This window comes from Caloenas nicobarica, chromosome 3 (genome assembly GCF_036013445.1).
Source record: "Caloenas nicobarica isolate bCalNic1 chromosome 3, bCalNic1.hap1, whole genome shotgun sequence".
In the NCBI taxonomy this organism is placed as follows: domain Eukaryota; kingdom Metazoa; phylum Chordata; class Aves; order Columbiformes; family Columbidae; genus Caloenas; species Caloenas nicobarica.
In genome coordinates this window covers 44165180-44177345 of record NC_088247.1, presented here as the reverse complement: position 1 = coordinate 44177345, position 12166 = coordinate 44165180, and the positions used below count along the sequence as shown (strand labels likewise).

Sequence of the window (12166 nt, the reverse complement as noted above, 5' to 3'; positions counted from 1 at the left end):
TTAGAATGAAGATTAATGATTGATGTGTAATTTGATCTGTTTCCTCACCCATGGAAATTAGAACGGTATCCAGATACAATGTACTAAAATATATAATACATATATATTATGTGCAATAATTGAAGCTGTAGCCTTTGCAGAACAGATTGAGATTCACAATGAAAAGGAAAACTAAAATGAAAAAATATTGAGTGAACAGCAGGGCCTATTTGAGGTGATTACAATGGATGTTTCTTTATTCTGTCTTTTCTTGTGCAACCTGAAAACAGTAGCAGGGGGTTACAAGCAGAGTTCATCACAGAGTTGTCAATCACTGTCATTTACCATTTTGCAATGGAAGATGTCTTTATTCAAGGACAGCTGGGCAAATCAGAGAAACAGATTTGCAGTTAGTAGTCTGTCCAGGCTACACTAAGCAAACAAGGACAGGGCAGACATACTGGCCTCTCACATAAAAATATAATGGACTCTGCTGACCTCAGTGCCCTCCATTCAGCTTCATTCTCAGTCGTATAAAAGCTTCACTACCCATTCTCAATTTCCTTTAATTACCTACATGATGCAGATAAGAAAATGAACCTCACTTACTTACAGTCAATGATCACAAACAGGAAATTAAGTAGGCAAGTTGTTTAAAATAAGAGGAGTGTTTTGGAGGTAAATAAAACATGTGCTGGGGAAGAATTAGGGAAAATGCATTTTCAGGAGTACCAACCAATTGGTCTGGAGTGACTTGGCTGATCCTTCTTTCTGCTACTTTAAACTGCAAAGCAAAACTTAAGTAAAAAATCTCCTTGGTAAATATTCTTTAAAATATCTTTGAAGGAGAAGCCAGTTAAATAAAAAGAGTGAAGCAAACATGCAGCCTTCTATAGGACTTAGAAAGATTGTGACCTTAGGTTCAGAGAATAAATGACCACAGTTTTCACAAGAGATCTAGCAGAGACATCCAGGATTAAGCAGCAGTTGTCTTTAGTCAGTCTTCACTTCTAATCTGCAGTCTAGATATGAAATAAATTAATGACATTCTGATTTTCTTTCCAAATCTTAAATTGCCTAATACTTATTTTTCCTTTTACATTTCTATCACAGTTTAGGTGTGGTTTCATTGTACCATTAAAGAAAATTTTAAAAATTGTGCTGTCAGTTTTCAAGGGAGTGAAAAACAGCTATATAACTGGTTTTAGGAACTGTCAAAAAAGAATTCTATGTGTTAGGATATTAATGAGCGGATACGGTACTTTGCAAGTCAATTAGGTAGTTCTATTAGGTGTTCTAAAATTGCCATTTTTCTTTATCTCACTCTGCATTGGTTACCGTTGTAACTACTTCATTAATATGGATTTGCAGGAAGTCTGACTGGAGATTGAAGACTAAAATGCATAATATCAAATCTATAGTTTAAGAGGAATGTAAAATCCTGAACACTTTAATTTAATGGTCTCTGCTAAGTCCATAGTTTGGAAGATATTGCCCTCAGGGCTACCCAAATAAGTTTTTATTTTATGACAAAAGAATTACAGTCTCTTAAATTACAGATGGAAAAGATATCACTTATTATAAAACTCTTAACTTTACTTGCAAATTTTATACTTCAGAAAGATCATCCTCATTCCAGACAAGAATATGTACGCATGCATGCACAAGAGGATTTTGTGGAGGAAAAAAAATTACCAATTAAGTCACAGAACTGACTCTTCAGCCTCTTCTTGTAGTTCTTGGGGTGCATCTGTTGAATTTTCTTTCGGAGACAGTGGATTTCCCTAGCAGGAGAATGAACATCTCTGCTCTTGCTGCTAGCCATATTCGTTCCTCTCAGCCCCAAGGATGTTGCTACTCCTAACTACATTTTAGAGTACTTGTTGGTGTGCAGCTCCTTTTTGCAACAGTGAGAAAGTTCTTAGACAGCTTTCATTTTGGCATGAATGGTATTAGTCCCACTCTGGAGCACAGAGGACAGCTTTCAACATCTACTTAGAATTTTGCTTTTTGCTTTGATCGCTGATCATCCATTGCTTACACACTGACTGCTCAAAATATTGAAAAAGTATTGAAAATATATTTTAAAAGAACCTTGCCAGACGTATTTCAAACCCACTGTGTTTTGGATACAAAAAGAAAAGTGGAAACCCTGAAAACTGAAAATGTGAATTATTGACTTCTTCATAGCTAACCTTACAATGTTTTTGTGAGCCAACCAGGGTGCAATATCTGTAGAAGGCCATCTCAAATACTGACTCCACCCATGAGTGTATTTATTTCACTGCTTTTATTTTCTTCTTCTCTAATATTAAAATCAGGTCTGTGAAAAAAATTTTAAAACCTATAGTTGTGTGCATATTTGTGAATATTTTACTAGCTATAGTTTTCCCACACACATGATTTTGATAAATAAGTACGCTTTCTAAACATTACAGGGCTGCTATTTTAGCAATTAAATCTAACTATAGTAAATTCAATGCATATACTTTTAATGTCTCAGTAAGGAATAATGATTATTCTGAAGTTAATTACTGTGGTTAATTCTTTTTTTTTTTTTTTTTTTTTTTAAGAATGCTGATGAGTACACTGATCTACCTGTGAGACACAATGAAGATCAGATGAACAGTGAACTGGCAAAACATCTTCCAATTGAAGTCAATCCCCATTCATTTGACAGTTCACACACAAAAACACACCTCCTGCTGCAAGCCCACTTCAGCCATGCCATGCTGCCTTGTCCAGATTATGCAACTGATACAAAGACAGTGCTGGACCAGGCAATCAGAATATGTCAGGTATAGTAATGCATTTTAATGTTTAACTCTTGTTGGTTTTACTGTTTATTGTTAGTGTGTTGTAATATATTGAATATAGAAAAATCTGAAGATTTCTTGCAGTCTTGTGGAGAACTGGTACCACACAGTATGATACCTCTTTGTTTAGGGAGGAACTAGATGGCCATAAAGGTGCCAGCTTTGCAGAACTGGAGGTAAACAATCTTACGGTAGAAGTCTGTGGGACTCTGGTTGGCGGCAGCTGTTGCCATAGGGCTCACCTCTTTCATATGCAACACCTTTCTATCCCTGTATCGTGGAATGTTGTACATAAGTCATTCCTTGCATGGGTATGCTCCCTGCAGGTTGTTGTGCTGACCACCAAGAACCTGTCTCCCATGGGTACGTTTATTTTTATAGCACCCGAAAGCACTGTAGTCACTGCCAAGCGTAAAACATGTTTTGGAATGTGAATTGGGACAAGAGAAAGGGTTTTTCTCTAGCTTGTGAAAAGATGTGTCTTCTGTTTCCTAATTATCAAAGAGCACACTTTTAAACACAGATTTTAAACTCGGTCTGGAGGCTTGTGACTTTTACAGTTGTACTGCAGTCACAACCCACAGAAACTAAACTGACCATGGAAAGCACTGGTAACAAGCAATCACATGCACAGCTGCATGCCTCAAAAGGATTTTAAAGCAGCAATTTGAGTTTGGAACAGAGTGCTGCCATACCTGAAAAGCGCGTTTACAGTTACAGCAAGGAAGGGTGAGCTCTGGTTGATGCAAAGAACAGCTGCCCCTCTGATTCTGCCAGAAAGGAATAATATTCTCTTTAGCAGAACTGGACAAGGACTCATTCACAAGTTCTTGAAGATCAGGTAGCCTTCCACAAACCATTCTTTTTATCTTCCTCCATTCACTAGCTGTAAAATAGGGACAGTAATTCTTTCTTCCTACAGTATTTGTTTGCTAAAATTTTAATATTCTCAGTGATCTATATGTCAACTGTCAGAATGGGGCTTTGATCTTGTTTGAAGCCTGTTGGCAATTTGGCAACTGCAAACATTGTTGTGTCAAGCCTACCAGTTTGTAAAACCACGCTATGAGAAATTATTAATCAATGCTCTAGACAAACAAAACAGTGGACAATTCAGTGTCCAGTGATTCGGGTGAGTCTCAACCTTACACTAGCAAAAACTGCAAGCTTATAATTCTAATATCAAATAAAGCAAAACTAATTAAGAAAAAGAAAGTAAAGAGCAAATAACACCACAGATGTTATTACTACACAGTCTTAAACTTGGCAACCAGCAGTGCTTGAATGCAAGTCTACTCCAAATATTCAAATCAATAAAATAATGGTGCTGAAAGCTTCAATGTATGAACAGTTATTATTCATTATACTCAGTTATTAACAGAAAACAATATCACTTGCTCAGATGAGAAAATTCACCTTTGTTTCAAAGGAATCACATACTTAAAGTTCATTTAGATGATTGTGTAATTAGTGTTTGGGGGTAATTACATATTTGGGAAAAAAAGTAAATTGAAGATTCTTTACAATAATTATTTTGCTCAATATTTATCCTGCTTTGCTAGGAAATGTATTTTTTAAACCTGTTACTGCATAATAGGTATTTCAGAAACAATCATCATTCAGAAGAAAAAACCCTAAAATATTCAACAGTCCCTTTAAGTAGTAATAGAGTTCAGAGGAATACCATTCCATACTGTGCGTTAGCGCTCTGGCCTTCAGTTAAATACTACCTAATGTTACCTATACTAAAAAAAAAAAAAAGTTCCTCTTTAAAAAAAATAATGCAAGCATTTTTGTATTTCGAAGTTGGTGCATGGTTTACATCTCTTGGGAGAATATTTGTTTCATCTTATTAGTCACGCTTCCCAAACGGAGGTTAAAGTTCCCAGAATCTAAGCAATAGACACGGTTACACTTTCAGTACTGGTTGTTACCTTTTTCCTTAGCACTGACCTGCTGATGAACTCTGGGTCAACAGAGGTGGAAAAAAAAAGATGTTAGTTGTGAGAAAAGGAACTGAACCATAGAAGGATCCATTGATAAACATATTCAGTGGGTGACGTTCTCTGTGCATGTGAACACATGCTCGCACCACCAAACGTAAAATTCAGCAGTGAGGTGGGAATTGGTTTTGCGTTGAACTTTTGTTTATTTACTTACAAAGTGCTTTATCCATTAAGGTTGTATAGCTAACCTGCGAACTGTGACCTGAACATAAACTGTTATTTTTGCTGGCGGGTATGTGAATGACAGACTTTCCATATCAGCGCTGCTTTTCTGGTACAAGAAAGCAAGATCTTTCAAAGAGCTTTTACAAGTGGTTGTACCTTGCTAGGTACAGCAGGGCTCCATCCCAGGTCCACTGCAGAGCAGATTTGCCATCTCTAGCCACGATACATAAGCAAGCATCTTTCCAACACAGGCTATTACACTTCTCCACTCTTCTGTGCTGTCTTTCACCTGAATCAGCCTTCTCTCCTGTCGTTCCTTTTGCATCCACCCTATTGTGTCCTCCCCACCATTCCTCCAGCCTCCTCTGCGCCTCTTTCATCACCAGTGGCTTTAGGCTGAGTAGTGTTGATGGTCAGAAAACCACATTAACAGCATCAGATAGATAAATGTGGCTGATGGATTTCAGGTAAGATTCTGTTCTAATTAAAAAAAAAAAATTATGCAACTACTCTTAAATTAATTTTCCTGAGATGTCTCAGAAATTTTGTTTTTATGTTGGAATTCTGTTGATCTATACTCACAATGAAAGACAGGAGTCATAAGCATTTAACAGAATTTGAGGAGTTGTGGTGCTGGCTCAGTAAAGGAATGTAATTGTTAAAATAGCAAATGGAAGAAATATACTGTTACAGACTTTCTATAGTTAGCATTTGTTAGGTATAGATGGAGTTTGTTATAGCAAGACAAAATGCATTAGCTATTTCCCCAGGATGAAATACAGAATTCTTTCCCTTTTACTGGAGAAATATGGGGAATAGCAATATGTAACCTTTTGGAAAGTGGATGCCTGTCTGCTCCCACACCCATCTTCATAATGAATGGCCACTGAGGCATTGACCAGACTGAAGGAATGTCCCTGTTCTACATTGAAAAGCTCAAGTCAAAAACTAACAAGTTTGTTATCGGTGACAGGCTCTCATAGATAAAGCACAGAAGGTTCCCATGGCTCAAAAAGTCAGCCATGACTTCCTGTGTGACCTCGGCCAAGTCATTTGATTTTTATTTGCTTCTCTCACCTTTAATAAAATTACAGTAGACTGCATATTCTCTTCAAGCCTAGCATTCTGCTATATTTTTACTGAGAAAAGATAGAGGTGTCAGTAAGATGGTGCTGAGCACTCCAGTAGCTGCTCAAAATCAAACACTTTTCTATTTCCTGCAGAAGAACATCAAAGAATAAAAATTGTAATGAAATTATTTGTCTAATATTTTTGTAGAATTATTACTGTAAAGACAATACCCCACCTTTTTTCCTATCTCTGATTTAAGAATATGTGAAACAGACTAAATCTAATCTCTTTTTTACTTCTTTTGTCAAGCCTTATATTTTGTGACTGTGTATTCAGCGATCAGTTCTTACTCTGCTGTTCTAAGACTATTGCCTATATTTGCATTAATTGAAATGGATAATTGAGGCAGTAATACTGTCAGTCTCGGATTCAGCAGGGCAGTCTCTTCTAGGAAGGAGACTGCTGGCTTTGCATTGGGATTGGCACAAGCCTCCACTTGTAGTATAATCGTTGATAAAATATTTTAATATTGCCAGAAGCAGAACTGCCATGGAGCTCAGCCTTAACCTCTGAGAAGTGTTTACCTATGGATGTGTTAAACGCATCTCAGTAGGGTACCTGTGCAACGAGAGAAGATGGACATGGAGTCAGAATAAAGACTAGTTTGCACAGGAAACATGCACATCCCTGAAAGGAGGACCTTGTAACGCTGTCGCTGATGGCCTGCCTTTCTCCATCACGTTATTCCTCTGGAGAATCTAATTTTGACAGGAAATAAAAAAACTATTTGGGTTAAACACTGCATTTCCTTAGCTGGATGACTATGTGTCTAACACTGCTTTAGCCTTTCTAAAATAGTTCCAGTTAGTTGTTTCTGGTCATTTAAATTGCAGCTTTTGCTACAGTTCTGCTTCGGAGAATCATCTTTGTGGGACATGTTCAGAGTCATCAAATATTGCACAAATATGCTGCCCAATTCAGCTGTCTTTAAAGAGCTAGCTCACATACAAAATGCTCGCTCTGCTAAACTGCAGCCGCTCTGGCTGATGGTGGAGCTGCATCTACTGCTCCTCACGCCAAAGGTCCTTCCCGGCCATCTCAGCACAGCTGCCAACAGCAGAGGTGCCCGAGCTGCAGTTCCCAGATGATAAGAATGGGAATGTCCTTCAGCTCTGGACTTCCTATCCTCCCCAAACCTCCACGGTTCGTAACAGCCACTAAAACTATTGACCTGGGGAGCCATATCCCTTGGATCATTTGTTTTCCTGCCTATGAGGAAATGGAGAAGTTCTTATAGATCTGAAGTGTGTTTTGAGCTCATATGTTGTCTGGGTAGTGCAGGTGTGCCCATGACTTGCTGCAATGGCCTGTTTTACAGTGTGTATGTCACATTTGCTGAGAAGTACCCAGGGAAGGAAATAATTTTCTTGTTTAATGGGTGCATTGGCAACTATAAATAAGTTGGCAGCTCTACTGAAGGAAGGGAAGAGAATCAAATTAACTCGAGAATGCAGAGGATTGTTCAGAAACAAGTGAAGAGCAGGGGCCACATTTCTTTAGCTACTACACATATTCTTTGTGTATGTGGTAACATTCTGGTGATAGCACCATGTTTGCAATTTTATTTAAATACTGGTTGCTTTCATGGTTGGATGGCTATCCATTCTACATTAGGAGGGTGGAAAGAATAGGATAATAAAAAAGTTTGTAATGCATATGCTGGACAGTAATGCTCATTTATAGATACTAAACAGCGATGGATAACTTTGTAGTGAACATACCCAGACATGTTGGGGTTGGAATCACGTGCTGCCTGCTGCTCTTTTGCAGGTCTATACGTGGGAGAAGAGCAGGTTACCTTTGTGGCAGTGGTGTTGGGGTTTTTGCTCGCTGTGGCTAATTGTTGAACTGGTGTATGGAAGCATCTTGGTGACAGTTTAATGAAGGTTTGGTGCTGCTTATATATAATCCCTCCCCCACCCATGACAAACCTTTTCCCAGTTGGGGCTGGAGGAAATGAGTAATGCTTAACCCATTTGTGTGATCAATTCACTTAAGCAGCTACTGTGAAATGTTAATCACAACTTTAATTTGTACTGCATTAGCATTTTGATTAACTTGTAGGCTTGCTAGCACACTTGAAGCACTTTTACTCATAGTTACAGCTCGGAAATGACTTTTTGATTAATTAAGTTTGTTAGACAGCAGCTGAGCTTCCTGAATGCTAACCTTATGGGGCTAAAAGTTCAGGAGAAAGTTACTGGGAATAACTGTTGCTGTTGAAAAGGATTCTTGTGAATGCACTCAAATTTTTTTAATTATTGACAAAATATTACATTACTACTTTGAAACTGACTTTCAACTCTAAAGAGGGCAGATTTATTATGAGAAAGATGCTGTATATTTTTCGTGGGTTTGGTAGGTTGTGTAAGATTCGGAACAAATGCTGTCCTTAAGACATTGTTTATGTTAGGAAACTGGAATTTCTTGCTGAGAGATTTTTATCAAAAACATTTTATTGTATTTACAGTTCACTAGCACAGGAGAGAATATCAGTTTATTAATTAATAATCTGAAAATAAATCGACACGTTCTGAACATGTTGGGTTATGCCCTGCCGAGTTTACATTGCTGGTATCACATTCCATAGCTGCTTTTCTCTCAGTAATACTATCCGAAAAATGAGTCAGTAAGAACCCAAGGGCTGCACTCCACTAACCATAGGCAGTAAGTGATTTGTCCTTTCCCTGGTTCTGATCGTACTAATAAAGTTACTATGGAGGCTAAAGGATGAATACAGGGATAGGAATCTTACAAAGCAGCTAGGAAGGTCGCAATTTGCATACATCAGTGAGACCTTTATGATGATGGGAGAATGAAGAATTAGTCTCTCCTAGGGGGTAGCAGAGCATATGGAAGAGAGAGATGAATATGCTTGTAAAAAAGTGAAGGGAAGGGGGATGCGGAGGGCAGTATAAAAGAACTGCCTCCTGAAGGGGATTAATAACATCTTATTCAGTATATCTCTGATAAAGTACAAGGGGGAGAGGTGGTCTGTAGGCTGCAACTATACAGCTGTGTGTGTCCTATTTAATTGATCTGAAAGAACTCCTCCCCTTCCCCAAGTTAATACATTTCTAAAAAGTAATCTTGGACTAGATCTCTGAAGTGCAAAGGTTCTGTAGATACCTGTTTTACCAGTGTATAACATAAAAAAGTTAGTGATCTTAAAACCCTCTGTAAGACTTCTTCAAATGAATTCCAACTTTTCAAGTCAGTTGTTCTTACTGGGGTATATAATTGAAGCATCGTAATCATAATTTATATGAAAACATGAATCTTATAGTACATGGCATGCTTTAACATCTGGAAAAATATTTTACTTGTATTAGTATGATCTCAAGTCACATGTGGATCATAATATAATATTACGTATTGGAAGGCTTCCTACATTTGAAGCATGTGCAAAAAAAGATTTATTATTATTCTGACTTCATAGTTTTCAGGAAAATGGGTAAAATGCATACTTTTGCATATTATTATCTATAAATATTTGTCTTATAAACTCTGTAGTCCTAAACAGCTGTAATTAGGCACCATTTTAATTATTTTAATAGTTCTATGGATTTAAACTTATATTTCTAACTGAAGTCTAGTCCTAGACAACAGAACTTATATTAGCATGCAGTGAAGACAAGAGTTGGGGATATTTTGATGATTTGATATTGGAATACTATACGCAATAAATGCAGGTACAAAAATAGGTACAAATCCTAACCAGCCTTAACTCTGCTTTTTGATGCAACTGTGCAACAACAGTTTGAAGTATTTTAGTCTTACACAGTTTATATCTTCTAAATACCAGTTTCCTTCCTCAAAGCATCACTGCAGAATAAGACCTCTTGTTTGTTTGGCTAAGAATGTGTTGGATTTAGATTACATAAGCTTTCAAGTCTAAGGTGAATGGTTTTTTTGCGTAGAGGGCTGTATACATTAGTGTATCCACCTTCAATTTTCTGAATGAAGGTGCTCAAGAAAGTGTCGTCGCCTGTGAAGCGTCGATACAAAAAAATAAAATTAATCTTTTAAAAGTGGATAAATTTGAGCCATGTAGCTCACCCTGAGTACTCCTGAAGTTTCAGCCTCATCCACCAAATCATTACCACCAATGGCATCACTGTAGGCAGTCAACTTTTAGCTGAGTAATCACAGATATAAATCTCAGCTGCAGCGACACTTCTTATGTTACCTTAGTCTCCCTGGCTAGCCTTTGTATCCAGAGCAGTTATTGTTCATTTAGCTCCATTTTCACTTTACTTACATATAATTTAGCCACAAAATACTGACTTTTATATTTACAATATTTACAATTACATTTATGTTTACAGTATTTAAGTAGAAATGCTTAGTATATTCAGAATTATATGACAGATGACTTCAAACAAAAGAAATTATTCCAAGCAGTATGCAGTCTCTGTTAATAAGATGCAAGCTGTTTCATTTGAACACTTCAATAACTTATCTTAAAGGAAAAAGCTATTTAAGTCATTTGAGTAGATGAGAAATTCTGCTAGTTGTACAGTCTCTGCTCCCCTGCCACCTACCCAGTCATACAAGAGTGATCCAGAATATCTGGTTTTCAAATGAAGGATGTGAAAGTAATACCAAAAACAGTGTTAATACTTTGCAAAAAAGTTTCTCAAATGAAAGATTTTGCAATTGGGATATTTCAGTTGCTAGACAAATCTCCTAAACGGGTAGGGAGTGTGTGGGGTAGGTATGTTCACTATGGAACAATTTAGTATGTTATTCTGTGCACATGTTCAGAGTGCTTTAAAACACCAGATAAAAGCAATGATGCTTTGCTATCAGTGTGTGTGCCACACACTCACCTCTCTCACATCCTGCCCCATCTTTGCTTCCCCTTAAGCTAGGGAATTATAAACTATGATTTAAAGCATCAGTAGTAACTTTGGCTGAAAAGAAACCTACTGTTAAATCTCAGCTTCATGTTAGACCAGCAAGGTACAGGTTGATCAGTTTAAATAATTCAGTACTTAAGGATAACCAGCTACTGCTCCTGAAAATAATATGATGGAAACTTGATAAAGGATGCTGAGGGTTTCATATTAATGCACTCCTGGAATGAAGAAGAAAACAGCAAGATTTTGATCCAAACATTTTGACATTCAATTCTGAATATCATCAAAATGAAAATTTTTGCTAATACCTAACAGGTGTATCTACATCAATCAGTTATTGAGCATCAGCATTTTCGTGCTATCCCTGCCATTGTTTATAGCTTGTTGCTTCCCATGTTGGTAAAAGCCAAGCTATTTTTGATAATGACAGACAAAATGTTAAAGGATGTGTCACTAATTGCTATTATTATTTTGTGGTTGTCCAAATACGACACTTGAAAGGCTTAAAAGCTAATGCCCATCCATCTCAGTGTAGGCCTCTGCATTTCTTCTCCCAAGTGCAGGAAGTGGCCCAAATGAGATGATGGTAAACATATTTTTCATTATAACAAGCAATATTTTCCTTGACTCCATCTGTTTACCCCGTATTTTCTACGTTAGGTTAAAAAGTGGTGAGCTTAAGGCTTTGGGTTTTTTTAACTTGTTGGTTTACCAAAAGGTATTTTGATGTCAGTAAAAGCATCTTTATAGTTTTGTTGCTTCACTTCTTGCACTCACTGTCCTCTTCTCTTAATTTTTTCTCTGTGATGAATTTATCCTGTGTTGGCATGAAATTCTGAGGGTAGAAAGGCACATAAACAATTTGTACCCTTTCTCAGTTTAGAGTAATATTCTTAATCTGTTCCAGTCTTATCAGCTACAAGGTATTTAGAAATTACTTTTCACCAAATAAAAGTGAACAAGCCACAAATTTTTAGAAAATTATACTGGTTTCTACTTAGCATCAACAACAAACCAAACAAGTAGCAACTGGAGAAACTAGAGAGACTAAATGTTATTCACCAGATAATATAAATATTAAATACTTGCCTTTTTTCTTTTGTCCTTTATATTATTTTCTTTATTTAGTTGCTACATTTTGTATAGCTAATTTGGAGACAGAGGAACGACTGAATTTGTTTCTTTGAGTATTTATAGGAATTTCAAT

The 12166-nt window shown here is 36.9% G+C and overlaps 1 protein-coding gene across 2 annotated transcripts in view; it reads left to right on the top strand.

Annotated features, from left to right (window-relative positions):
- ASCC3 (activating signal cointegrator 1 complex subunit 3) overlaps positions 1 to 12166 on the top strand; it is a 267227-nt gene that overhangs the window by 242782 nt on the left and 12279 nt on the right. For both annotated transcript variants that reach the window (XM_065631955.1, XM_065631954.1), the window contains exon 37: positions 2553 to 2777. In XM_065631955.1, coding sequence (XP_065488027.1) covers positions 2553 to 2777 — 225 coding nt within the window. The remainder of the gene's footprint in view (positions 1 to 2552; positions 2778 to 12166) is intronic.